Source organism: Sturnus vulgaris, chromosome 3 (assembly GCF_052056855.1).
Source record: "Sturnus vulgaris isolate bStuVul1 chromosome 3, bStuVul1.hap1, whole genome shotgun sequence".
Taxonomy (NCBI): domain Eukaryota; kingdom Metazoa; phylum Chordata; class Aves; order Passeriformes; family Sturnidae; genus Sturnus; species Sturnus vulgaris.
The window spans coordinates 88,990,241-89,016,680 of NC_142245.1; the positions used below are offsets into that span (position 1 = coordinate 88,990,241).

The 26,440-nt window shown below is 35.7% G+C and overlaps 1 protein-coding gene across 1 annotated transcript in view; it reads left to right on the forward strand.

The window, feature by feature from the left end:
• Positions 1-26,440, forward strand: part of EYS (EGF-like photoreceptor maintenance factor) — a 789,024-nt gene that overhangs the window by 596,356 nt on the left and 166,228 nt on the right. The window contains exon 37 of the mRNA XM_088162233.1: positions 9,722-9,951. Coding sequence (XP_088018359.1) covers positions 9,722-9,951 — 230 coding nt within the window. The remainder of the gene's footprint in view (positions 1-9,721; positions 9,952-26,440) is intronic.

Consider the following 26,440-nt stretch of genomic DNA (forward strand, 5'->3'; position numbering starts at 1 on the left):
AAAGTGGTCCTCTTCAATAACAAAGAGGAGGTTAGCCTTATGTGCCAAAAGACAAGCTGGTGGGCAAGAATGGTGGCCTGGCTGAACAGGGAGCTTTCACAGACCTCAGGACAAAAACACAGTTTAAGATCTTTGGAAGAAGGCGCAGGCAATTCAGGAAAAATACAAGGATATCATTAGGTCATGTAGAGAGAAAATTAGAGAGGCAAAAGCTCCGCTAGAATTCAATCTGGCCACCACTGTGAAAGATAATAAAAAATGTTTTCATAAATACATTAGCAGAGGGCCAAGGAAAGTCTCCATTTCCTTGGAGGGGAACACTGTCACTGAGAAAAAGAAAAAAGGCTGAGGTACTTAACTCCTTCTTTACCTCAGAAGGTACTTTTAACAGAAAGACCAGTTATCCTCAGGGCAACCAGCTGCTTGAGCTGGTAGGAGCAGAATACATCCCCTGTAATCCAGGAGGAAGTAATTAGTGACCTGCTGAGCCACTTAGACACTTCGAAGTCTGATGGGCCAGATAGGATTCACCCAGGGACACTGAAACAGGTGATAGAAGAGCTCACCAAGCCACTCTCCATTATTTATTATTTTGTTTTGGCTAAATGTTGAGGTCCCAGATGACTGAAGGTTGGCCAGGAAAGAAGGTAAACCTCCTGTCTGGAAGAAAGATCCTGGAAGTGGGGGAGGGTACTGAAGATAGGAGAGGTGCCTGGAGATGAACACCAGGGGATGCACAGGGCTGGTAACCATGACCAGTTACTACAGACAGCAGCTCAGCGTGAATCAACATGACTTTCCACTCGAGCTTCCCAGATCAGCAACTTCCCTGCTAGAAGTGAAAGCGGACGCCTAGTGAACATAACAGGGCGTGGGGGAACTGAGGGCACTGGGAGTGCATGAGATAAACACCTAGGGTAACAGTTCTAGTCTCATCAGTTCTTAAGTAAACCCCAATACCCAGTTTAACTATGGGCTGTTGTTTACTCTCTCATTTGTCATGCACTTTATTGATTATAAAATCGTTCCTTCCTCCCAGAAAAAAAAATATTTTAGTTAATTTTAGTTAATTATTTTGTTAATTTTCTTATTTTAGTTCTTTATCTTTTACCTTGTAAAATCCTATTTAGGATGTTTCAAGTACTGTATTTTTTCCTTCTCTCATTTAATATTACAGAGATTTTTTGACCTGTCATATTTACAACACTCTTTCTTATGCGCTCAATGAGAATGCAGTAATATTTTAATTAAATGCCAAATTACTGATGAATAAATGATGTTTGTGTTTATGCATGTCAGCCATTCTCCAGCATTAAGATATAATTAGAAATTAAGTCTGGAAGAAAGACTAGATAATACATAACAGTACTCTGCATTTTTAACTCTTTCTTTACTAATAATTTCTACATATGATTCTCATCTTGCTTTCAGGGCAGTTTTTATGTTAATTTCTGTAGTGTGTGATACAGAATGCTTTTTAAAATTCCTATTTACCTCCACTAACACAATGTTTGAACAGAAAAATGCTTTCTATCCAGGAATCTTAATTAGTATTTATAAAATGTTAGGGTTTAACCCCAGTTGGCAGCTAACCCCCACTCAGCCACTAGCTTCGTCCTCCCTGGTGGAATGGGGGAGAGAATCAAAAGGTATAAGTAAGAAAACTTGTGAATGGAGATAAAGACAGTTTAATAGGTAAAGTTAAAGCCATAGGCAAGCAAAGCAAAACAAGGAATTCATTCATCACTTCCCACAGGTTGGTGGAGGTTCAGCCATCTCCAGGAAAGCACTGCTCCATCACTTGCAACACTGACTTGGGAAGACAAATGCCATCACTCCAAATGTTCCTTCTTCTTCACCCAGCTTTATATGCTGATCATGACACAATGGGGTTTCCCTTTAGGCAGTTGAGATCAGGCTGTGTGCTATTCCAACTCCTTGTACACTCCCAGCCTGCTCACTGGTGGGGTGAGGTGAGGAGCAGAAAAGGCCTTGACAGCCTGCAGTCACAGTGTGACAGTAACTAAAACATCCTTATATTACCAACACTGTTCTCAGTACAAATCCAAAGCATAGACCCATAGTTGCTGCTGTAACTCAATCCCAGTAAAAACCAAAAATATAGATCTCCCCTACTTCTGTTAAGTGGGTAAGAACTATTTTCAACACATGGGGAAACTAATCCTAAAAGAAATAAGGCAATCTATCTGTAAAAGTTATTTAAAAGCCTAAAGTATTCTTACATGAGACCTCTAAAAACAAAGTATGCACTCTCAGAACTGCATTTTAATGCAATCAGGGTACAATGAATTTCCAGCCCGCCATTCATTTCTGGAAGAATCTAGATTCTCTTAAGAGTCCTCTTCACACTTGTTAGGATCTGAGAATGCCTCTATATTATAAGTGTATCTCAGAGAGAACAATATCTCCTAAATATTCCCAGAAGTCGAGACAAGACTCTAAAAGACAGGTCTAGTGTTGGTACATCCCTTCTTTCTGTTTTTATTCCTCAGATCAGTGATAAGAACACTCTTCTGGTTTATCAGATTCTTTACTTCAGTTCTGTCCTTAGCTTGGTGGAATTATAAACACCTTCCAGAAGTGCTGTAAGAACTCCCCAAAGTAGTCCATTTGTCTGTTCTGTCCTGCATGGAATAAGCATTGACTGGGTTGAATGGATAAAGGAAAAGTGTTCACATATGGTTCTCCATCCCTTGGGCTAGAATATTTACCTGAGTAGAGATTTGTATTTTTCCACTGTATCAATTGGGTTTTTTAAGGATGTCTCTTGAAGCATTTTCAGGGCTTTTCTTTGTCAAAGAAGGGCAGTACCCATCTGGAGAATATTTGCTGTGGGAAAAGATCAAAGTTTAGCTACTATAACCCTAAAAATACAAGGCAGAAGTCTTGCCTGAATGAATTATTGCTAATGAGATCATTTGCGTATTCAGGATCTAGAAGTGCTTCTCCTTTATTCCTCACAGACACATTGTGCTATAATATTGCATAGGTAGATCATGCATTTTGGAGTCTAAATTATAAATGGCATCAATGAAGTGGAAGAATATATTTACTGCTTTAACTTAGATAGAATCCTTGGTAAAGAGTAGTAACTCCATTCTGGATTTGTGATTTTTGAGATAGTTGTCATAGCATCTCTGTTACAGGAACTCAGTTTATCCAGTACAATTTACTCAGCCATTTAGGACTGGAACAGAATGCTTATATTCTAATTTTTGCAGAGCCTTTTCAGAAAGGACAAGAACAGTGTCATGTTAAAAACAAAGTAAAATTTTTCATCTGTTGAAATAAACTTCAAAGAGAGAATGAAAGTATTTATTTCCTTTCTGAACCACCAGTTTCAAGAAACAAAACTAGTTGCAGAAATCAACAAAAAGATGCAGTGCATAGGCCTTTCAAGTGCTCTTTTTCTAAATAGTAGCTAATATGAAACCAGTAGGAGGTTTTACAGCTGTGATTATTGACTAAATGTAAAAGAGAAAGCTGAAGCTCACACACATCTGAGATTTGTTTAAACTTCAGAAAGTGTAAGATTTGCACACTGGTCCACTCAGTGCTCCGTAGTTTGTCTTCTTTCCTTTTTTTGAGTTTAATATTTGGATCATTGGTACATGTAATGTTTTGTGCTTAAGTAAAGATCAGTGTGAACAACTGAAAGATTTAATGCTCCCTTATTTCTTCAAGAAAGCCAAGTAAAAGGATGACTGGATTTGGTACAGAAATTCAGTTCTCCAGTTTTAGCAAAACCATTGTTTTAACAACCGTCCTAAACTTAGGGACTAATGGTGCTTTTCAAGTATCATCTAAGGAACATTCACTTCAATGTCTAGTTTAGAAAGGTTTTCCCTATTAAGCTTTCAACATAAAGTATTGTTGCTGCAATGACTTATTTATCCCTTGCAAAGTTCATAGAATCGATATACTTTAGAGGAAACAACAGGATTATGTCTTAGTACATGTATCACCTTTTTCTCTTTCTACTTTCATCTGTCTGTAACTGACATTTCTTCCCACTGTTGTGCGTCCTGGAGTCTAAATTCTGTCTTCATATTTGTAAATAGAGCTTTCTTAAACTTCATTCTATCTGTTAATTTAATTCTCACATCCTTGGCTGCATTGAATATAGAATACAATATTTACATTGCTAAGAGTTTACACCATTAAATGAGATTCAGTGTGCAAAAGCAACTGCAAATAATGATGTTATTCCAGTTAAGATTTTTTTAATGTAAAGGTGCAACTACAGTATCACCAAGTTCTGTTACCAAATGTTGTGGCTTGTAGGAGGGGGAAGCTGGGCTCACAGTCTGGAACATACAGTGAAAATTTAATTTTTTAAGAGATATGCCTGAACATATATCATCTCAATTTGGAAAACTGACCCCCAGCACTTTCAACTAAAACAAAAATTGTGACAAGTGAGGAAATCAAATTAATTTATAAACTGCAGAATAAAAATAATCTGTATCTGGTAAGCTCTTGAATTGTTTTCACAAATTACTGTGTTGAGTGATGTAAATGGTGTCTCCAGGAGGGTAATTGCAGAGATATACTGCTCTGTGGATTCATTGAAATCAGTGAGATACCATTTCCTCTGCTAGACATGGTTGTGAACAGTGAAATAAACAGCCAGTAAAAGGCTTTATAAATTTTTGCCAAATTACATTCTAGGTATTAGTATTTATTTCTATTTAAACTAACATTTCCATGAAGTGCAGTTGTTTTCACTTCCATCAATTTCGAAATTATATTATACCATGCATGCTAATGCTCTTGAAAAATCTTTCTTTAGGATCCAAATTCTAAAATATTCGCTTAAAATAGTATTCTGTCACAACCTAAGAAAAATGGCAGATGCACACTTTTCCACTGAAGAAAACTGCAAATAAAAGCAGTTGCTTCCCAGCACAAACTACTTTATTGACAAGATAAAAATACAAACTGCCTTATCCCACTCATATCAGATAAGGCTAAATCCATTACTCCAGTAATAAAATGTTAAGTGCATAAGTACTAGAAGATATAGGCAGTGGAGATGTTATCATATCACGGGGACTCCCGTGCCATTGCTTGTCTCATCAACCTGTTTCATGGGAAATGTCAGAGTGCTTCTGTAGACAAATCTGCCATCAGCCTGATAATGAATTACTTGGGGGAAAAGTCTGCTCTCTTTGCAGGTCTCAGTTTGAAGTCCATTATATAGATAGATCGCCCTGGGGAAAAAAAAATAATAAAAAGCTCTCTTATATTTAGGTGGAATTTCTTGCATTTCAGTTTGTGCCCACTGCTGTATCCTGACCACCAGCAAGAAGCACCTGCTTCCATCCTTTCCCCTTTCCTTCCCCTTCAGATATTTATACAAATTGAACTGATTCCTGAGCCTTCCTTTCTTCAGGCTGAGCCACTCTCATGGCCCTGGTCACTGCCCACTGAGCCCTCACTGCCAGCTCCATGCACACAGGGGCATCCCAGAGGTTTTGTTAACTTTTTAAGCTGCAGTGCCTCTAACTCCACACACTGATCGTTTCAAGCTCAAGTTGAATAGAGGAGAGGGAAGCACAGTTGGTTTGGCTGTGTGTGCTTTTGGTTTAATAACATAATGTGTAACACGACCTCTAAGTACTATATTCCTGCCATTCAGTTCATCATACATCTCCTTGATTGGCAAACAATGTAATATAAAATAAACAAGACTTCAAATTGCACTAATGTCTATGTTTAGACAAGCATTTCAAGCTAACATGCACTCAGCTATGAAACACAAGCTTGTAGGTCTTTAAAATGCAGCTTTTTGAGACCATTTTAAGATTAAAAACAATGTGTTGATGCTTGCAGCAAGTTCTTTGTGTGCATTATTGACCTGAGAGGCAGTGATAGGCTGGGAAATTGAAAATAAAATAAAATAAAATAAAATAAAATAAAATAAAATAAAATAAAATAAAATAAAATAAAATAAAATAAAATAAAATAAAATAAAATAAAATAAAATAAAATAAAATAAAATAAAATTCTGGCCTTGTTGCACATTAACAGTGAATCAAGTTTTGCTTGATATATTTTTGTTACACTTTGTCAAAACTTCTGACACCTCAATTACTATTTTATTTTAAATGCTTTCCAGCTCTTTATTCAAATAATGTTTTAGTTAAAATTCATTGAGCCGAGGTCATTGCTTATTCACAGCAGCAGCTTGAAAGCCTTGTGAGCACAGCTGCAGATGTTTGCCCCACTAACCAGCCCCAGCAAACTCTTCCCTGCTTTTGTGGTAAGGCAGGGAGCTGCGGGGTGCCTGGAAGCAGCGCTGGCACCAACACAGTCAGGCACCATCTAGAAGCAAAACATCCAGAACAACACTGCAAAGGCTGACATCCTGTGAAAAATTAGCAAATGAACTGGGGAGAAATCAGTCTACCAAGTAGCTTTCCTTTCTTTCTTCTCTGCACATTAGAATGTCAACCAAAAAATAAAGCAAGGCTGCATTACTTGTGCTCATAAAATTTCATTTAAAGCACACTGCTGTGATTCTATTTTAGAGAAAAAGAGTAGCTTCCCATTAGAAAGGAGATGTGAAACTTCCACAGCTGGAAATCAGTGCTTTCAGTAGAGACAAGAACGCACCTGCCAGTCAGACAGCTCTCCCTCTTGTTCAGCATTTTACCCCTGACAGTGGCTGTGACTAGGTTCAGAGGAGTAAATTTTTCAGTGATCAGATAGGATTATCTGTCATTAGAAATGGTCTCTCTAATAGCTAGTAGTAAGAGCTTAGTTTATACTGTGTTAATTCCCTAGGTTTTATGTAGTTTTTGCTGGCTTTTAATTTTTTTCAGGCGTAACAGTAAAAACAACAAATACCAGTAATTGCTCCCAATCCATTTCTCCTGTAAATGTCAAAATCTTTATGTAAACCTACTATTAGTTCAGTGTTTCTACAACATTTAGGTTATACTTGGGGACAAAATCAAGATTTTTGGTTTATTTCTTTTAATCAAAGATTATAATCCCAGCAGATGACTAAGCATTTTTAATTTGCTGTGCTAGCAAATAGAAGATTTGCTGTGCTTGCTGGTAGAAGATAACACACGTTAATGTGCCCTTAATGCTGCTCTGAAGGGAATAGCCTGCATGGAGTTCATTTGAGTTTCTCTTAGGAGAAAAGTATTGTTATAAATCCAGCAATTATGTTGTTTTCGTTGTATTTATATAAATTGAAAAGTTGTTATTCAATTCATCTAAATGGAAATAAACAGTAAGTCACTTATTTTCTAAAAGTTTCAAGCCTTTTATTAGCAAGTCCTCAGCCTCAAAAGTATTTTAAGGATTTCTTTTCAGCCACCTTGATGACTGCCATTTTCTTGGATGCTTTTCTCTCATATAAAGCAGAGAGCTGCCTTGAAATCCTCATTGCTAAGCAGCACAGTGTGTGTGTTTAGGCTATTTTGTGGTTTGGATGCATACTGCATCCCTGTTTAAGTATCCCACTCTAATGTTTTCCTTACTATTATGGCTCTGCACATCTTCTCTTTACTGTCACATAAGCCCTGTGTCCCTTTTGTTCTTTCCCAGGCTCCACTCCTTTCTCACTTACTGTGCCTGCCTTTGGGCTCCTTTAGATATTTACTTTGCCCTGAATTATTTGTCTCCTTCCTCTGCCCACTTCCTTTTCTTTCCTAACGGCCTCTGGGCATGTATCCTTTTTTTGCTGTATTGATAATTTAGAGAAGTAGATTTTTAACAGTGACATTGACAGACAACTTACTTACCTGGGATGTGTTACGTTGAGTGGAGTTTATTTCAGAATATTATGAAGTTTGTTAGTACTTTCTAAAACACTAATTCAAATAAAGTAAACTATTAAAATCAGTGTTCAGGTAAATGGGTTATGTAAAAAATTTGAAAGCTAGACATAAGAAGAAGCTAGAGAGATGCATGGAGTGGTGAATGCAATGTCACACTGAATGCCTTCCCACCTGTCTTGTTTCTGCAGTTGCAATCTACTGATGCATCATTATTTTCCAATACGTCTTTTTAAGACATACTCCCAGCTCTAAAACATGGTGAAACAGAAGTTTTAGCTGACGCAAGAGCAGGGGACAGAGAGAAAGGGAAGGGTACATCGGGGCCAATATATGGGCTTTTTTAAATTTTTGTTTTTGTAAAGCAGCTTTATGCAATCATTTTCACCAAAAGAAATACAAATTTGACTGCTGATGTTTAACACATTGCCAAAAAATACTGTCTTTTGCTAACTGTAGTGCCTAAAAACCATTGTATTAAGCACTTAATTTCAATACTCTGTTTTGCCCAAAATGTTAGCGATATTTCTGTTCAACCTCATCTCCCTCTTATAGAATCATAGGTTTGGGTTAGAAGGGATCTTAAAGGTTATCTAATTCCAGCCCCTCTGCCATGGGCTGGGACATCATTCACCTGACCATGTTGCTCAGAGCCCCATCCAGCCTGGCCTTGAACACTTCCAGGGTGGGGGCACACACAACTTCCCTGGACACCCAAATTCAATGCCTCATGACCCTCACAGTAAGGAATGTTTCCCTAATATTTACTGTAAACCTACCCTCATTCAGCTTAAAGCCATCCCTCCTTGTTCTGTCACTACATACTCCCATGGAAAGTCCTTCTCCAGCTTTTCTGCAGACCCCTTCAGGTACTGGAAGGCTGAAATTCGGTCTCCCCAAAGTTTTCTCTTCTCCAGGCCAAACAGTCCCAGCTCTCTCAACCTGTATTCATAGGAGAGGAGCTCTAGGCACCTAATTTTTTATTTTTTTTTTTTTTTGGCACAACATTAAAACATAGGAGAAATATTCAGAAAGTTTTAAATGACTAAGGAGTTATAAATAGTAAGATATTTAATTAGATTTTAGTTTCCAAATTAGAATTCAGAATTAGAAATTACTTTCTGGGAAAAAATGGTATGTCTTGAACTTCAGAAAAATGAAAGAAGAATGTCTATCTCTTATGTAAAATTCAGTGAGAACTTATTTTTTAATTGATAAAGCTTATTAAATAGTCATGAATCTTCTTGGAACTCTTGATTCTTTTTGTTTTTCCTCACCATTCTAAGCTTGTGTGATGTATATAAGTTGTTGTGCTTGGTAAATTGGAAGCCTTACATTTGCAAAATTTTAATGAGTCACAAGCTTGGCTCTCTGGTAGAAACAAAAAAAATATAACAAGCTGAGTTGTCAAACACGTGATATTAAACAAAAAAATCTCTCTTTTTCTTTACCTTTCTCCCATCTCCCCAATATTTCTGTGAATTAAGATACTGTGTTTCTATACGACAGATTTTTCCCTTCTGATCTACTCGTGTGGAGATCTCTCTTAGAAGCAATCTACAAGTTTTGATAACTTCAAACAATGAGTTATTTAATAAGTGAAGCCTGTGTTTATTTATTAACCACCAAAAATTAATGATGAGAGCACTTAAAAACTGTGTGCTACTTGCACGAAGGCTATTCCTTGCTCCCTCACAGGAAAAAAAATACCTTCCCTGTGTTTCTGCTGATTTTCTGGGTGGGGACTTGATTTGGGAATTCCTTATATATTCATATTTTCTGAAGTATAGTCTGAAATTTTATTAAAAAAACCCAAACTGATATCAACAGAAGCTTAAGTGCAGTAACAAAATTAGCTCTCATGGGTTCTTATGTTTTGTTTTGACATGTTGTCTCTCTCCTTTCAGAATCTCTGTGCCCACACATCTATCAACAGCACTCCCTGTGGTTTCTTCTGATGTGCCTCACTTGCCTGACCCCAGTGTGCCCTCTCAGATTTCCCCTGCATTGCCATCGGTGTGCCAGGAAGGATTGTGCCATAATGGAGGGACTTGTCATCCTCTCTCTCTGCCTACTGGGGCCACCTCGTTCCAGTGTGACTGCCCACTGCACTTCACTGGTCGATTCTGTGAAAAAGGTAATTGGGATTGTTTTTTTCTCTATTAGTTATGAAATGAAAGTCTTATTCTGCTTTGGAGATGAAAAGAGAGAAGAGGTATTGATTGTCATATTTCTATGCTTTTCATCTCAGTTACTTTTGGTTAACTGAGGAGCAAATTCATTGACGTAATTCGAATAATACTTATTTGCAGAGTAAATTAGGTGATATCACTCAGGCATACTCCTAAGAGTTGCAATTTGAGTTCATGAAGAAAACATTGCATTATTTGTGCAAATTTTTTCTGCACAGTTTCAATGTATGTTTTTCAGTGGAATATTTCTGTGACAGAAGAAAGTTGACTTCCTCAAAAGATTATGTTTTCCATTTCTACAGATGGGTCTTTTTTCCATCACTGTGTACAATCCTTTGTTGAAAAGCAGGATTTTTACTCTGTAACTCATTTATACTTCCACTACCGTTGCTCATAAAGCACAGATCAATCAAATGAACATATTTTAATTAGAATTTGAATAAAAAATAATTCTCTTAGTAATTTTGATTTCTTTGTAAAATTAATCAAGGCAAACTGATCAATACCTCTATTTGTAATTGCAATTGCTTTCCATAATTGCTTTTGAGAAAGCTCTTTTTTAGAGTAAATTTCATAGCTGGCTTCAAAAACTGTTTTTGCTTTTAAGGTACTATGAGCTATGAATCACAGTAGATAATTCTCATAGTACTACAGTGCATTACTGGTGCACAGGAAAAGAACCAAAAAAAAAATTCTAGAATATGGTTCTATAACTGTATCATCCTCCTAATGAGCTTCCCACAGTATGAAGTAAAAGCAGCTAGAGTTAAGGATGCCCTTGCCAGATTACCAGTATATCTGACAGTGTATTTGAGCTAGCATCATCTTGTATTAGTGTCTAAAAATAGGTCATTGCACTCACTATATGTGAAAGCAATCGCTGTCAGCTCAAAAGAAGAAAAAAAGTCATGTGTTGCTTAGATATCAGAGAATATTTTACCATGTAGCCTTTTCAAGTTTATAATAAATCATGTATTTGCAAATTTTCAGTGTTAAAATTGAATCCCATTAGTATTTTCTACATATTTAGTATCTGGGCATACTCTTTGCACTTGCTTACAATACACTGCAGCTGTGGAAACTGCAACATGAAATAGGGAAACTAAAAAAGTGTGTTTTCACAAAACATAAAATATTTGGTTAGTGCTTCAATGAAGTATTTTCAACATTTCAATAAAGTTCTTTATTTATTTACATACATTTTATATGCCAGAATTTTCTTCTGTGTTCCAAAGAATGCAGTTGGCATCCTTTTTATTAGCATCATCTCTGGTATTTTGGATGAGAGCAGATTCTGGCTTTTTTCAAGGGTTATGCCAAGAGCAAGCAATGTTCAATTTAAGCAGGAGTTTGACAAACGTCCTATGGTAATAGGCCATATCAGTATGTGTGCATAAATGCTCTGTGGGACCCCACTGGTTCCTTCCACCAGTGTCTGATTGCTGCTTTCTTCTGACCTTCCAGCTGATCTGTCCGTCTCCAGGGGTCTTGTATGGTTTGGTGGTTTTAATGACAACTGACATAATTTGTGCTTGAATGATATTATCTGGGCTGAGTACGTCCATGTGCCACAGACTTTGGGGAAAGTACCTTCTGCTTCATTGACTGAAAAAGCTGTTTTTATGTTGTTCATTCTAAAAACACAGTGTTCTAAGCCATTTTCTCCTTTGAAGCTTAATCAGTGCAGGCCAGCAGATTTCAACATTGGAAAGAGAAAGACCACCAACTACACTCCCAAGGAAATTTTTCTTCCAGGGAAGTTTATTTTAGCTGTGTAAATTAAAGGGACCCCTTCTCCCCCTCTTTCTGTGATTTTGTTTCAAAAATCATGTGTGAAAATAAGACCGAATTATGACAACCCCAAGAGCAAATTAAAAGCAGGGGACTCTTGCACTAAGTTGCAGTTGTAACCAAATCTCTGATAGTTAGGACTGACTCTACATAAGGTACACCAGTAACCATTCCATTCAATAAAACAGAATAAAATAGAAACTTTAAAGAAACCCTGAAACAAGTAGCTCCTTTGGAGAACATAACCTCAGCTGTATAATCCTATCATCCTTTTAATGTTCAAACACTCAGTTTCAGGGCTGCCATATCTGACTTGTTCACTGGCTGGGAGCTCACTGGGGCAGCTACACCCCAGAGCTCGTGCTGTCACATTGCATCTTTATATAGACCAGAATGTGACTTGACGGATTCTGTATTTAGGAGCTGAAAAGTAACTGCAGCATAGAATGATTTTATTTAATCCTAAATGTTCAATGAGATTGATAATTTAGTCTAATGAATCCAGAATTTGCCAACTGAACTATGATTATAAACCTTTGCTATTCAGAGACCTGTTCTACAAGAAATCTAGAGAAAGCTCATAATTACAGGATAATTTTATAATTTTATAAATAATACATAATAATAATAAATATAAATGCAATAATTTTATAAATATTTACCATAGAATTTGTTACATGAATTTGTTAATTAATAGCTACGGTAAGATACACTTAGTTTGTTAATAACTTTTTTTGTTACAGTGTATAAGAAAACCTTGTAAAGTGAGAGCACGTGAATTTTATTATGAGTTATCTGTTTTAACTTGATGAGTGTCATTAAATGCAAATTCTTGGTTTTATTCAATTGTTTCTCGACTAGTAAGTTCCAGCAGGTTGTTCTGCCCTTACAAGAAATACATTCAAGTCATAATTGTCCTTATGGATATATTACACCAAAGCAATTTATCTAAATACACAGTGTACTACCTCGAAACAGATACCTCTGAAATATCTCTAAATGACAGTTCTGGAAAATGGAAGCCTATCTCCATTTTTCTAAGGAAATAAAAAATTATGCACATAAATCAGTGTATTTGCCAAATTCAAACTGAAGTTATCAAAACTGGTTATATACCAAAGGGCCAAAGTGAGGATTTAGTATAAACCATGGAAGGGCAACCATCTGAAGCCTCTGTTCACTTTAATACTGCTTTCAGTGTTTCTGTTTTTCTAACTTTTTTAAAACTACAAATTACCAAAGTTAATTGGAAATTAGAAGTTAGTACAAGATGTATTTTAAACCCTTTCTATGCTGTATTAAAATGCAACAAAAAAAAATATTTGTCATATAAAATTAATCCTTATTACTCGGCGGTGGGTGCTACATGACTGCTTTCATCCAATAGACAGGGAGGATTTTATAGATAGGGAATACTATGAAGGGAAGATAGTTTACTCTGCACTACCCATTTTTCTTTTTCATTTCTGTATAAATAAGCTCCTTGACTTTAACATTAAATGTATCATTCTTTTTTAGCTAAGCTGTGTTATCTGCTTCATTGTGAAATTCCCTCACGTGTGGAAAAAACTGCAATGGTTCTGCTTTAGCATGAAAGCAGATGGTGGTGTGCTACTGGAAGGTTCATAGCAATAGGTTTGGAATATCAGTGTCTTGCATGTGTGAAGATAGTGTATCCTTGACTGTTAATTATAAGATTAACATTTTTAAAGTCTCCAAAATTTTTAGTATTCCATAAAAGTTTTATAAATTGTTCAATAAAAAGAGTATTTAAATGTCATGTGTAAAAACCAGGAAATCTGTTTAATTTGATATGTTGCCTGTGTATATTCTGTACATTACTTAAAGGTCAACTCCTTTGACAAAGCTGCAAAAATAGCAGGAAAATGGAAGGCTGTTGCAGGCATTTAGGTTGGAACAGTCACACTAAAGACTTTGCTACATTTGTTCCCCAGGATACACTTGTTGAATTCCTGATTTGTCGAAAAATACTTGATAATATCACCCTGAACATTCGAAGTTTCTTTTATAGATGTTTTTCTAGATATTGTTCCTAATTTAACATTTCTAACTTGTGTCATTGACTACCATAATTCATCTCAGACAAGTCTGGGGGATTTTGTCTTTATGTCTTTGGCTTTGAAAAGAAATGTCGTTGGTTCAATTCCTGTTATTTTAGCCATATTTAGAACAGTCTCATGTCTCCAGCAGAACTATTTGTCTCCCCAGTAACATTTATACTGTGTATGTATGATTTTAAAAAAGTCTGTGACATTTTCCATCAAAAAGAAAAGTGAGCCAGTGAAAATTATATAAAGAGGTTGAGGAAAGACAATTACACTTTCATCTCGACATTCAGGTTTCAGTTTGAGGTATACAGAAAGAGAAAATGGGATGTAGTTACCCCAAAACCTCTGTTTTTCCAGGGTTCAAGAGTTCTTTCACTCATTTTGTCCTCCTTCAAAATTATTCATACCTTGTAAGACTGTGAGCAAGAAAAAAATAATGTGTTTAGAGATATCTAGAAATTCCCACAGTCATTAATTTGATGTCATTAACTTCAGCTTATGTCTAGACTCAGGAGATACCTATTAATGTCCCACAATTTATATTTGTGTATGCAAAATTTTCAAATTAACTCTCTAGTTTTTGGACGAGACTTGTAGTAAGTTTTCCCTTCAGACTTTTTTTTTAGGGGATGGGTTTGAAAATTAAGAATACAGTAGGCTAGTTAAGAGCAATCAAGAATTTAGCCAGCAGTTAACTTTGCATGCTGAATTTGATACACTACTCGAGATTATAGCAAATTTCTTAAGAAATAGTTAGCCATTCCCACAGTTTGTTCCATTCAATATAATTCAACAGAAATATTATTTGGGTGAGCAATGCAAAAGGGAATTATATAAATTAACTTTCTTCTCTGCACTTTCACTTGAGGATATAATTTTGCACTTTGATATCAGACCTTGTGAAGTGTAGCTTGTTAACACTTTACAATACCTTGTGTCTGTGAGTAATCATATTAGCTCACAGTCACCCAGACTTAGCATATTGTCCTTGCTTTTTTCCTTCCTAGTTCACAAAATTATGGAGACTTTTTCAAGACATCAAAAATATCTCCTATCCAATCATATCTTGTTCTATCAGTTTTATTTTAATATGGGTAATTTGGTGAAATATTTTTGAAATCAAAGGAAAATAAGATTTTACGGAAAAGAAACTGAGTTCACGAGGAGGGGGTGAAGCAATTTTAGAATAATCCTTGTTATGTTCTCCTGAACATTTTTGTAGAATTTTGCCACTTCAGAAACAAGTGTCAGTATAAGCCTTCATACAACTTAATATTTACTTTTCATCTGGTTCAGATATTATGTCCCAGATTCATTGAATCATGTAAACTTTACTTGTATTTAATTTAAGTGTGTAAGGAAGCTTTGTGGGATATATCCTCAGGATGCAGGTATCTTTCTACATCAGACCCTGAATTAGGATCCCTCCATTCTGTTACTTGTTTGGTCATTCATATAAGCTTATTTCTTAAAATCAACCTATATCTCAAATCCCTCCAGAGGCCTTAATGAAATTGTAAAGGGCTGTCACAGTTTTCTATGGTTGTTAAGACTAAATATGTGATTAAACAAAAATTTAAGATACACCTTAATTATGCCAAGGGGGAGGATAATGAGAGTTTGTTGATATGGAAAGAGCTCTTCAAAACACCAACAAACTCTTAAAAACTGCTGTCCCTGTGCCTGTAAAGTTATTTATGATTGCAGCTGCCATCTACCTTCAACCAATGAGTTCCAGAGCAGCTTTAGGGTCTACTGCTATAGCATATAATACAGAGCTATATGCTATACTGTATAGCTATAGAGTTATTTAATAGAGATGTAATATATATTTCACGAGTCTGTTCTGTGAAATAGATTATGGAGCCTGTTTGACATAATTTGTTTTGCGAGATTATGCTGAAAAAAGTTATTATAGAAACTTCTTATAGAGTTGTCAGCTTGCTAGTACATCCTCTGTCCTTTATTCACATTCATTCATATTCAGTCATGAGCCATTTAAAATAAGAAATATTGGTTTTAAGTGTTGTTTAAAGTTGTTTATTTTTATTTTGATTTTTTTAATGAGATGGCTGTAGCATTTTGCTATAAGGATTTGTATGAATTAGCATTTCTGGAAAAAACAATTGATAAAAGAAGTAGAAAAATCTTTGTCACCTCATCATATAGACCAGACCTGTGAAATTTTGCCATTTCTAGCATTTGGCTTTTGAATCACTATTTCTTTAATGTGGATGAATGTTTTCTTGTCATAATTATTTTTCGGAGAATTATAACAATTTGATAATAAACTCTATTCTGGGCAAGAACAGATAGCAGAAAATGAAATAATGGCGAGTTTACAATTTGCAGGGAACAAGCTTTCTCCCCTTCATTTTCCGCTTGAAAATGTCTGTATAAAGTTGATTGTTTCTAAAGCTTGTAACATATTAGGCTGCAGTGTCCCAGTCCTTTGAGTAATTTTTCACTTGAAGGTAAACGTCATTGTGTAAGAGATAAATACTTGCTTTTTTGTTCCTTTACTTCTCCATTTAAGGCATTTTATGGAAAAACCTTCTTTCCTGAAAACTTCTGAATTGCAGCCATTTGTTCTATTGTGCTAACTTGCTGATAATCAAGTCATCTGCAAAAATGCTGTGTCTCCCCTGGCAGTATGGCAATGATTGTTTTCTGAGCTTGAGTCATTTGAGTTCTTCCCCAGGAGATACCGTGTAATAAAGCAAGTGAGGTATTAAACAATGTTTTTGAGCTTTATTATGTAACCTGTAAGAAAGAGACATATAAGACTGTGTGTTCTCTTACTGCACAGTTAATTTAACAGTTATTTAGAAATCATCTGTGGTACTGAGTTAGGATAACAGTATGTTTTAGTACCTTTACATTTTGATTTCAAGAATGTTGTGATAAAGGGTTTTATCATACCTTCACACAAGGTGGGGACCTGCGGGTCTGCTCCCAGACCACTCTCAGGAACTTTCAGCTAAGTGAGAGAGTGAAGTGAACATCAGGATTCTCTAGGGACCTCAGTAAAGTGTCCTGCTCAGGACAATGTCGCCTGGCCTATCCTTTCACATCACCTCCCAAGGCCAGTGGCCATTTTGGAAGGATGCTGGCTAGTTACATAACGTGGCTAAAGAGCACATGGCTTTGCTGTTTCCTGGCCTAAGCATAAATTTCTGACTCAAGCATGAAACCCCACATTATTTCTAATTAAGAGAGCCTGATACATTCTTTTTAATGCATCTTCATGGAACACTGGTGTTTGCATTTACATTAAACCTTAAACTGCCAGTGTTTAAGAGGAGGAAAATTTATAATATAGGGATTTGGAAGTTACCATTGCGAGGCTCCTCAAGCCTCCAATCTTCTTCTGAAGAAGGCACTTCTTTTACGTAATATAAAAAGCCAGTTTTCCTTTCCACCATTGTACTTTCTTTATATTTTTGTAATAACAGTTTGTGGTGATAAAATAGGCAAGTAGTTATACAGCAAAAACATTTTAGCTAGTTAGCACTTCAGTTACCCAGGAAATCTAGGATTCAGAAGGTGAATTTCCTAGTAGCATGATATACTTTTATACTTAAACTCTACATGGATGTAAATCAGTTTTGTGCAGAACATGGAGAGGTTCAAAACTTACTAGCATGTAGAGTCTCCCTGTATTTTCATGGAATTACTGAAAATACTGAATAGATCATCAAACAGAGCCGAGGATTGAGACATTGCCCAAACAGATACTCAGTTAGATTTGTACTTCAAACAATGACTTCCATAAATGAAAACAATTTTCCTATGTGACTTGTATTTTGCTGTATCAAGAATTTTCTTTAATGGATTTTTTTGCTCTATACAAGACAAAAATAAACCTACTGTATTATAAGTAAATAATAGAAGACAAGCTTCTATCAACCAAAACGGAAAACTATAGATTCATCTGACTGCCAAAGCTGTTTTCCAACACATGCCATTATTCTTAATATTGTTGTATGGAAATTGTAAATTAATGGCTGATTCTTTTTATTCATACATTATATTGGTTTCAGCAAATATTTATTTTGTTGATAAATGTCAGCTAAATAAAGAGCAAAAATAAATCAAATATTTATATAAGTAAAATATGTACAATGTGTACAGCCACAAGCTTTTAAAGTTTCTTTCAGAGTTTGACAGCAGAAGCCCAGTCCCTGTACATGAATTTTCTTGTATTAAACGAATATGCTACTGAGTTTTGGGTTTTATGCAGCATAGTTGCAAAATTGAAAAGATTTATCACTGTAGGTTTGTCTGAGGTTTAAATTATGGAGTTGTTGTTGTTGCAATAGGAAAAAAATCCATAAGATGGGAGTGCTCTTACTAAATATATGTGTACTTCGTTGAATGTCTAGTCAAAAGTATTGCAGAATAGCTACACAATCCTCTCTATTTAGAGATTCTTATACAGGAGTTTTACCGAAACTCCTATTAAATTAATTCTGCTCTTGATATAAAAGAATTTAAAGCCACTCATAAAAAATATTAATGTAGAGAAAAGGTGCAGAAAATCAAGAATTTCCATGCATTAAAAAAATCGATTATGAAGGGATCTTTCTTTCTTTATTCTTTGAAATCCAGCAGACTGCACAAATTTCTTCCTTTAAAGTTGAATTCAGAGAGACTCAAGAGAGGAATTGAGAATATTAAATTAATTTCTGGATGATCGGAATCAGTCTCCCATTTTTTGACATTTCTGGAGACCAGCCTGAGTGCAATTGAGAATAAGGTAAAGAATGTCAGCCTAGATTTAAAGCCTGAACACTCCCATGAATAATCCAGCCACTGATGCTTGTAGGTCTCAAATTTATCCAGAGATGCTAGGGAGGCAAAAGATTCAAATGGAACAGTAACAATAAATTTCGTCAGAACTGAACATTTTGTTCCAAAATATAGGCTCAAAATGTGTCTGTTTCAAGGATCATCCTGGGGCTTTTTGTTTGTTTATTTTGCTTTGTTTAGAATTTTAGGTCCATTAAAAAGGTTATTAAGCCTTTGGTCCCAATTAGATATGCTAAAATGTTGATAACATTCAAGAAAAGGAGGGGGAATGGAATAAAAGAATTACTACTGTGCACTTAACAGCAGGCAGGACAGATTTGTGAGGTTGTGTGATAGGGCAGCTGAACAATGAAAGTATTTTTTAAATATGAATCTAGAAAAGGAAAATAAAATGAGCAGTTATCAAGAAAAGTAGTCATCAGCTTTGTTCTAAATCCAGCTGAAGTTCACTTAAAAGGATAAAGAAAAAATTCTTGAACACAGGAATGCTAATAAAAACTCAGAACTCTCTGAGGAAGGAAATTACTCTTTAATATTTGCCATTTGCACAAACTCTTTCAGCTTACAGTGTTAATCTTTGTATCTCAGTGCAGGGAATGCCCCCTATGTTTTGTTGTTGCTAAAATGAGCAAATGGAGCTTTACTGACCCCAGCACCTGTTTGCATTTTCTGTTACCTGTGAAAAATGCATCACATGTTTGCTGCATTTCCAGAACCACAACATTCTTCATTTTTTCTTCTGGCTCCAGTAACAGCACTTGGAATCCTGCTGCATTGTTATAGTTTCAGAAGCAATAGATTAATACTTTGCTATTATATTGGTGTAGCTTATTTTTCACATGAGCAACTTGCCAAAAACATACAGGACACTGTGAGTAGTGATGAAGCTTACTTGTAATAATCAATAAAGCTTAGTCATTCTCCATGACATTAAAGTTCTTTTAAGTTCTGGCAATATCTTCATTTATCTATGCCACGATTTTGTGCTCACAGCATGGCTATTTTCCTTTTCTGCTCTAAAAGTTGCTTCCCTAACAGAAAATGTCTTTCTCTTAAATATTTGATTAATGAGTCTTTTAAAAAATTATAATCAATATCCGTCTACTAAAAAATCAAAAAGTGAGGGAGAAAAATGCCAAAAGCATCTATGAAAATACTGGGAAATGTCATTAAAAGCAGATTCTTTGTTGAAACCAGAAATGTCAGTTCTTACTGACCCTGACCAATGCTGTTTCTTCTTTTCTTCCTTAGTGCTATCTTACTATACGTGACTATATATAGTACCGTATTATATCCTTTTTTTATTTTCTGGCTTTGTTCTCCCAAACAGCAATAAACTATTTATATGGTATTGTGTATATTCATAGAAAACACAAAAATCTCTATATTTCAAATTCATAATAGTTTTGTATCCTTTTCTTCCACCATTTTTTGTTTGTTTATTCTCCTTCATCTTTTGTTGTAGCTGTTACAGTCCTCTTTGACTTACCAACCCCCCCAGGGTAGTGTGAACAGAAATAAAAGAAGCTGACTCAGCATCTCCTTTTTTTTTTTTTTTTTTTTTTTAGCCCCAGTATAAAAAAAGCGACATTTTTATTGTCTTCTATTTGACAATTTCTTTGTCACAGAATTACAGAATCTTTAGGGTTTGAAGGAACTTTTGGAGATCATCCAGTCCAACCTCCCTGCCTAAGCAGGGTCACCTAGAGCAGGCGACAGGGCCACACTCAGGTGAGTTTTGAATGTCTCCAAAGAGGGAGATTCTTGACCTCCCTGGGCAGCCTGTTCAGTGCTCTGCCACTCTCAGTGTAAAGAAGTTCTTCCTCATGTTGAGAGGAATCTTTCTGTGTTTTAGTTTATGGTCATTGTTTCTCATCCTGTCACTGGGTACCGCCATAGAGAGCCTGGCACCATCCTCCTGACATCTGCACTGGAGATATTTATATGCATTAATGAGATCCCCTCTCGTTCTTTTCTCCTCTGGACTAAACAGGCCAGCTCTTTCAGTCTCTGTTCATAAGAGAGATGCTCCAGACTTCAAATCATCTCTGTGACCTCTACTGGACCCTTTCCTGTAGCTCCTGGTCTTTCTTGTACTGAGGAGCCCAGAACAAGATGCAGTAGTGGAGGTACTAGGGCTGAGTCTTACTTTTGTACACTCTTCCACTTAGGTGGAAGTCTTCTTGGGGTGTAGCCATTGTTACAAACTTGCATCACTCTTCTTCTAATCCAGCTACGTGGAAAACATTTCTGATTTCCAGTCCAGACCAGTTTAATTAACTAGCTAAAAGTTAATCAAGTTAATTTTACAGGTGCAGCAAAGCATATGTGAGCATGTCATGTACCAGCTGCCATAGTGCTCTCAGAGGCACTCTGAGCCATGCAGCACCCACCTAGAGTAGCATTTCTCTGAACTAACCTGCTCATTCTGCTTGAACGGGCAGGAGATAAAGGTGATAAAGGTGTTCTCAGTGGTTGTAGCTACAGGTGTTTGTAGTGGCCCCTGTGGTGGGGAGGTCAGGTCAGTAGGACTGTTGTGTACCCCATTTAATAGGGAATGTAGGTGAGACTAGAAGTGAGAGATTCTTTGCTACTGATGTGGTACTGAATGCTTAGCAGATAAAATGCTTTTAGTTTAAATGCTCCTTCAATATTATTCTTACTTTTATGTGCTATCTACACATAATTTGTTTTCTCTGTGGTCGTCTGTAATCAATAATGAAAGCAACTTTGAAAATTAGATAAAACTTACTAAATAAAACCTGAATTCAGTTATCTCTTGGTAGCATTTCTTGGTCCAAATCTGGGTGCAATTTCAGAACTAGTAATATTTAGTCCAAGTCCTACTTAGACTTTTTTCTTAAAAAGTACTTGAATGTTTCCTTATCATCACTGAAGGAAGACTGAACTATGATGTTTCTTTATTTGTGGAAAAAATGAATGGGTTTGGACAACGTGTAGGGAAAAAACAGTACATTTTCCAACCAATACTTCACTACGTAGTATTGTAAGGTCCTCTTTACTTCCTTTTCTAACCCTGGGATGTCTGATCATGCAGAGCATTGTCTTATAAAAGCCAATATACTATCATAGCAAGCAAGGGGCTCAATTTAATTAGCAGCCACTGTGATCTTCAAAATTAATTTTTAATGGGAAAAATGGTGAAGAGGAAGGGAAAAATTCCATGAAAATTTGGGGCTTAAATTTTGTTAACATATACACCACCTAAAGAGACAATGCTAGGAAATAATTGGAGAATTTGAATAAAAAGCTGAATACAGTCACTGCTATCAGACAGATTATTTTAAAAAGTATCTCCAAATACTTATGTTACAATTTGACACTAGAAATCACTGTGCTTTATTCATTCTCTCTTTGACCATAAAATCTATGGCATGAACTTTTTGTTGTTCCATAAGCCCTTATCTGGAAATCTGCAGGAGCTTGTTGCTTATTTTCCTTGGTTTTGTGACCACTGGACCATCACCAAATTGATACAGCAGAGAATAGAATCCACCACCCAACTTAACTTGATGGTCTCCACATGTCACATCAGAGCTACAATAAGGACAAAGGAAAGGGGGAAAGGATTTAAGGAAGAAGAGTACATATATTCTGAGATGAACTGAATCTCTCAGAGACCACAAAAGTAGTTTTCTTTGGCTATACATGGCAGATTATAAAGCTGAATCAAAGGTAGCAAAGAAAAATACCCTCACTAAATTGGATTTTACGAGAAAGAGTTTGACTTGAAAGAGATGAATTTTGGAGATAGATGATGTCCTGTAGCATTGCAGAATTAGTTTCCTAAAGCAAACTGTTCAATTGTTTGATATTAACAGTAGAAAAGTACTTGCACTGACAATGCTCAATGTAAGGGAAGAAATAACAAAGCCAAATGTACTGAAAGAAAGGTAAAATGAACTGTCACAAACCAAAGAACGCAACCGTTTCTCAGTCAACACAGTGTATTTGAGGAAAGAAAGAACAATCAGATAAAGAAGTGAAAAGAGCATCCTTGCCTTTACCTCCAAGTAAACCTAAAGTTATTTCATAGGGCAAAAACCTGTCCCTGGGAGCCGTTTAGGCAGACTATGTCAGGACATTAGAAGCAGCTCAATGCATGCTGTGTAATAACTGATGTTCCAGTTATGGATGTATTTTATTTTCTATTGTAGTCTGAAAAAATCGGTGCGTTACACAGAAACTGTACTTTTAAATAGCATAGGAGACTAAAACTCAAATTCACCTATATTCTTGAATTAGCCTCAGACTCACTCTATGACCTTGGAATTCTGTTCCCTTACTGCGATTCTTGCTGCATTTTCTTCTATAGTTTTGTTTGTTTGAGGTTTTTTGTGGGATTGTGATGATGTGATTCTGCTTGTCCACTCTTTATCTAGATAAAGATCTTTATCAAGCTTTTAAAATTTCTAGGGTTGTCTCAAGGAGGTTCTTGTTTATGTCCTTTCCTAATCATGGGATGTCTGATAATTCAGATCAGCTGCCTTTGAAAACTAATACAATGTCATAAAGAGTAGGAAGCTCAATGAATTAGCAGGTGCTTTAATCTGTCAGGTCTAAAGTATTAAATAAAACATATCTGACACCAATCATATTCCACAAAGGTTAATTCTAAATCCATTTTTCCCACAAAGGATTAGCACATCACCCAGAAGGGGAGTCAGTGTTCTTGTAGTCCGAACCAACTGTCCTTAACAGTGAGCACAGACACACATTCTGACAATGCTTGTCAATAGAAACATTAGATTGTGGATATAAGATACTTCTGATCAACGGTTTTAAATCCACTGCCCAATATCTAACATCAGTCCCCGAAGATCTGATTCATTAAATATTTTCATATTCATTATATAATTTTTTCCTTTGGAATAGTCACGTGTATGTCATTAGTGACTTTTTTTTCCTTCTTTATTTTCCCAAAAGAAAATTTCTTTCCTCAAAGATTTTAAAATTTAATACATTAAGGGAAAATCTAACTTTAGGATTCATTTGCACTGAACAGTTTTTAAATATAAATTTTCCTATATTAGCATTCTCCATCCATATCAAGTATCCATAATTAATTCTTGGCAATAAATCCTTTTTGTTATTAACAGAAAAATATTCCTATCTAGTAATTACATAAATGCACTTTCTTCTAGTTTCAATGGAATCTATTTCACAAATAATTTTTAAATATCTTTTTCTTGGTGCATCTTTTCTTGGTGATTGGCTGACAAAAGAGAAAATATCATCTTACAAGTTGGATACACAGCATATATTCAACATGTTAAGAAACCTATAAAAGCTCTGATATGTGATTTCTCTGGAGAGAAATCTAAAATCAGAGTTTATCTGGTTTGGTACAGATTTCAGATTCTTACAATGAAAGAAACTCCAGATCTCATACTATAATATGTCTGTTTCATCATATGATAACTTTTTCATATCATATCCCAGATTATGTTTCCTCATTAGCCTTTTGAATCATACTTTGACCAGATGCTGCATGATTGCTCCATTCTATGCATGTCCTTATGATCAGTGACAGATGGTCATGCTCTGACTTTATCTGAAAAATCACTTGTCTTGAAGCAGTGTGTGAAGAAATCATAAATAATGTGATTTTATTAGCATAAGAATTCACACATTTGGGAGAATTACTACCATCTGTGTGCATTAGTGCAGCATCATGCCTTGTAGATCAGATCTGATTCATGCCCTGCCAAGTTTGAATAGAAATTGAATTACTCAGTATTTTTCTGTATAGGATCATGCAAGCGGGCCTGTGTATGTCCACCCAATTGCTGGTACCAATTGCTGAATACCAGGAATAAGTTATTGTCAACAATTTCATATATGACTACATGACAGAGGACTCTGATTTTGATCTTATATAAATAAATACAGTAATTTTATTATATGCCATATTCTTCATGAGGATGAGAAGAGGTCAGCCTGGAAGCTGACCACCCCAAACCAAATCATGTTTCCTTTGACTCACCCAGCAGACCTACAGAAATCCGTAGTAGAAAACTTTAGCAAACATACTGTCCTCATACCATCAGAGGAAAATCAAAGGCTCCATACGACAATATATCTTTTAAAGACTTGGGCATAGCTTTAGGTGTGTGTATATTTAGGCTCTGATTAGTTCCTAAAACATGGATGCCATGCAGGATTCAAACAGTTGTTTTCTAGCATTCAAATCCATTCAGCTCCCCTCCTCAGCATTCTGCTATTCTACTTGAATCTCCAATCACAAAACAAAGCCGCTCTATAAATAGGCAATCTTTTACAAACATCACAAACAGGTTCACTTGTGCCCATCAGAAAGCCATAGGACCTGCATTACCAGGGATACTTTTCATGTTATTTACAGAGATACCTCAGTAGGTTTCCAGTTCCAGTGAGACTTTGGTACCTTCCATTGTAGAGAGCTTATTAAAACTGAAATAGAGCAATTAGGCATTAAATTTGGTCGAAGATTATTTGGCTGTTATCAACCTCACTATTTGTGTCAAACAAATTTCTCCCATCCTCTCTTATAGTAAAATTATTGGCAGTTTTGATTTAAAAGGATAAGTATTTAAAGCTATTAATTACTCAGTCACTACTAGGAACTTAATTTAACATTTCAGCCTATGGAAATGTCTTAAACAAGTGGCAACATGATCCCTCATAGACATAACACTAATAGTCACTTGCACTTTGGCTAGAAAATAGATTTCTGAGCTGTGATTGCACATTTCTTGTAATTTATCTTTACACAAAATTGTCATTTAAGTTGCTGAAAGTAGTAATGGAAAAACATTCTAATGCATAGTCTTGATGTATCAGTACTATCACCTAATTTTTTTTCCTTCTGTGTTGTAAGACCTGGTAACAGCTCTCACATACTGTGTTGTGTTCTAGTCTTCTGGCTTCAAAAACTGAAATCATCCAGATATTTGCCAGTACTTTCTGCAGATGTCTCAAAAAGGAATGAAAGGCAAAGCTGTCTGAACTCAGTCTGATAAGATCATTTTCATCTGAATGAAAACTTGCTATTGAGTAGTCTGTCACTTAGAAGTCTCTTAGCCAGCACTCGCTGGTACCACTAGAGTATGTGTTCAACTTGAATATTGATACAACAGCTGCAGGCATCTGTTTATAGTTCCTGAAAGCTGCTGTCATTAGATCTTCAAGAGGTTGAAATAATATTTCTCCGTTTATTTTCTATAGCATAGAGTACAACAATTTTGCTGTGCCTTTTGCATGAAAAAAAATTAAAATAAATCTTCATACAAAATATACACAGTATATTTGACTCATTAGGGGAGTATACAAATAGGCAACACAATTTCAAGTATCTAATATGAGATGATTAATTTCTTATTTTCTAATGCACGCTCCAGAAATCATGAGAAAGTTATCTACTATATAATTGAAGTTATGCAGATATTTGAGCAGTAATTTACAGAACTTACTTTTGACTTATGTATCAGTCGTAGATGAAGTACTGTGTAATAGGGTAATTTTTGCTACAGGAGATTGTTCAGTATTATGTATACAAATTAAACACTTGATGAAGAATTTGCTATATTAAAAATGCAAATTAAACTTCAGGAAGACATGTAACTGAATTAGCACTGAGAAGTCTTTGGTATTCTGTAACTACTTGGAGATTGCTTGGAGATTGCTTCAGAGAAAAGCCATGAAAACTTTTGCCCGAGAGAACAAAAGTCTTTAGCTAAAGTTTGATGAGAAAAGTATTAAT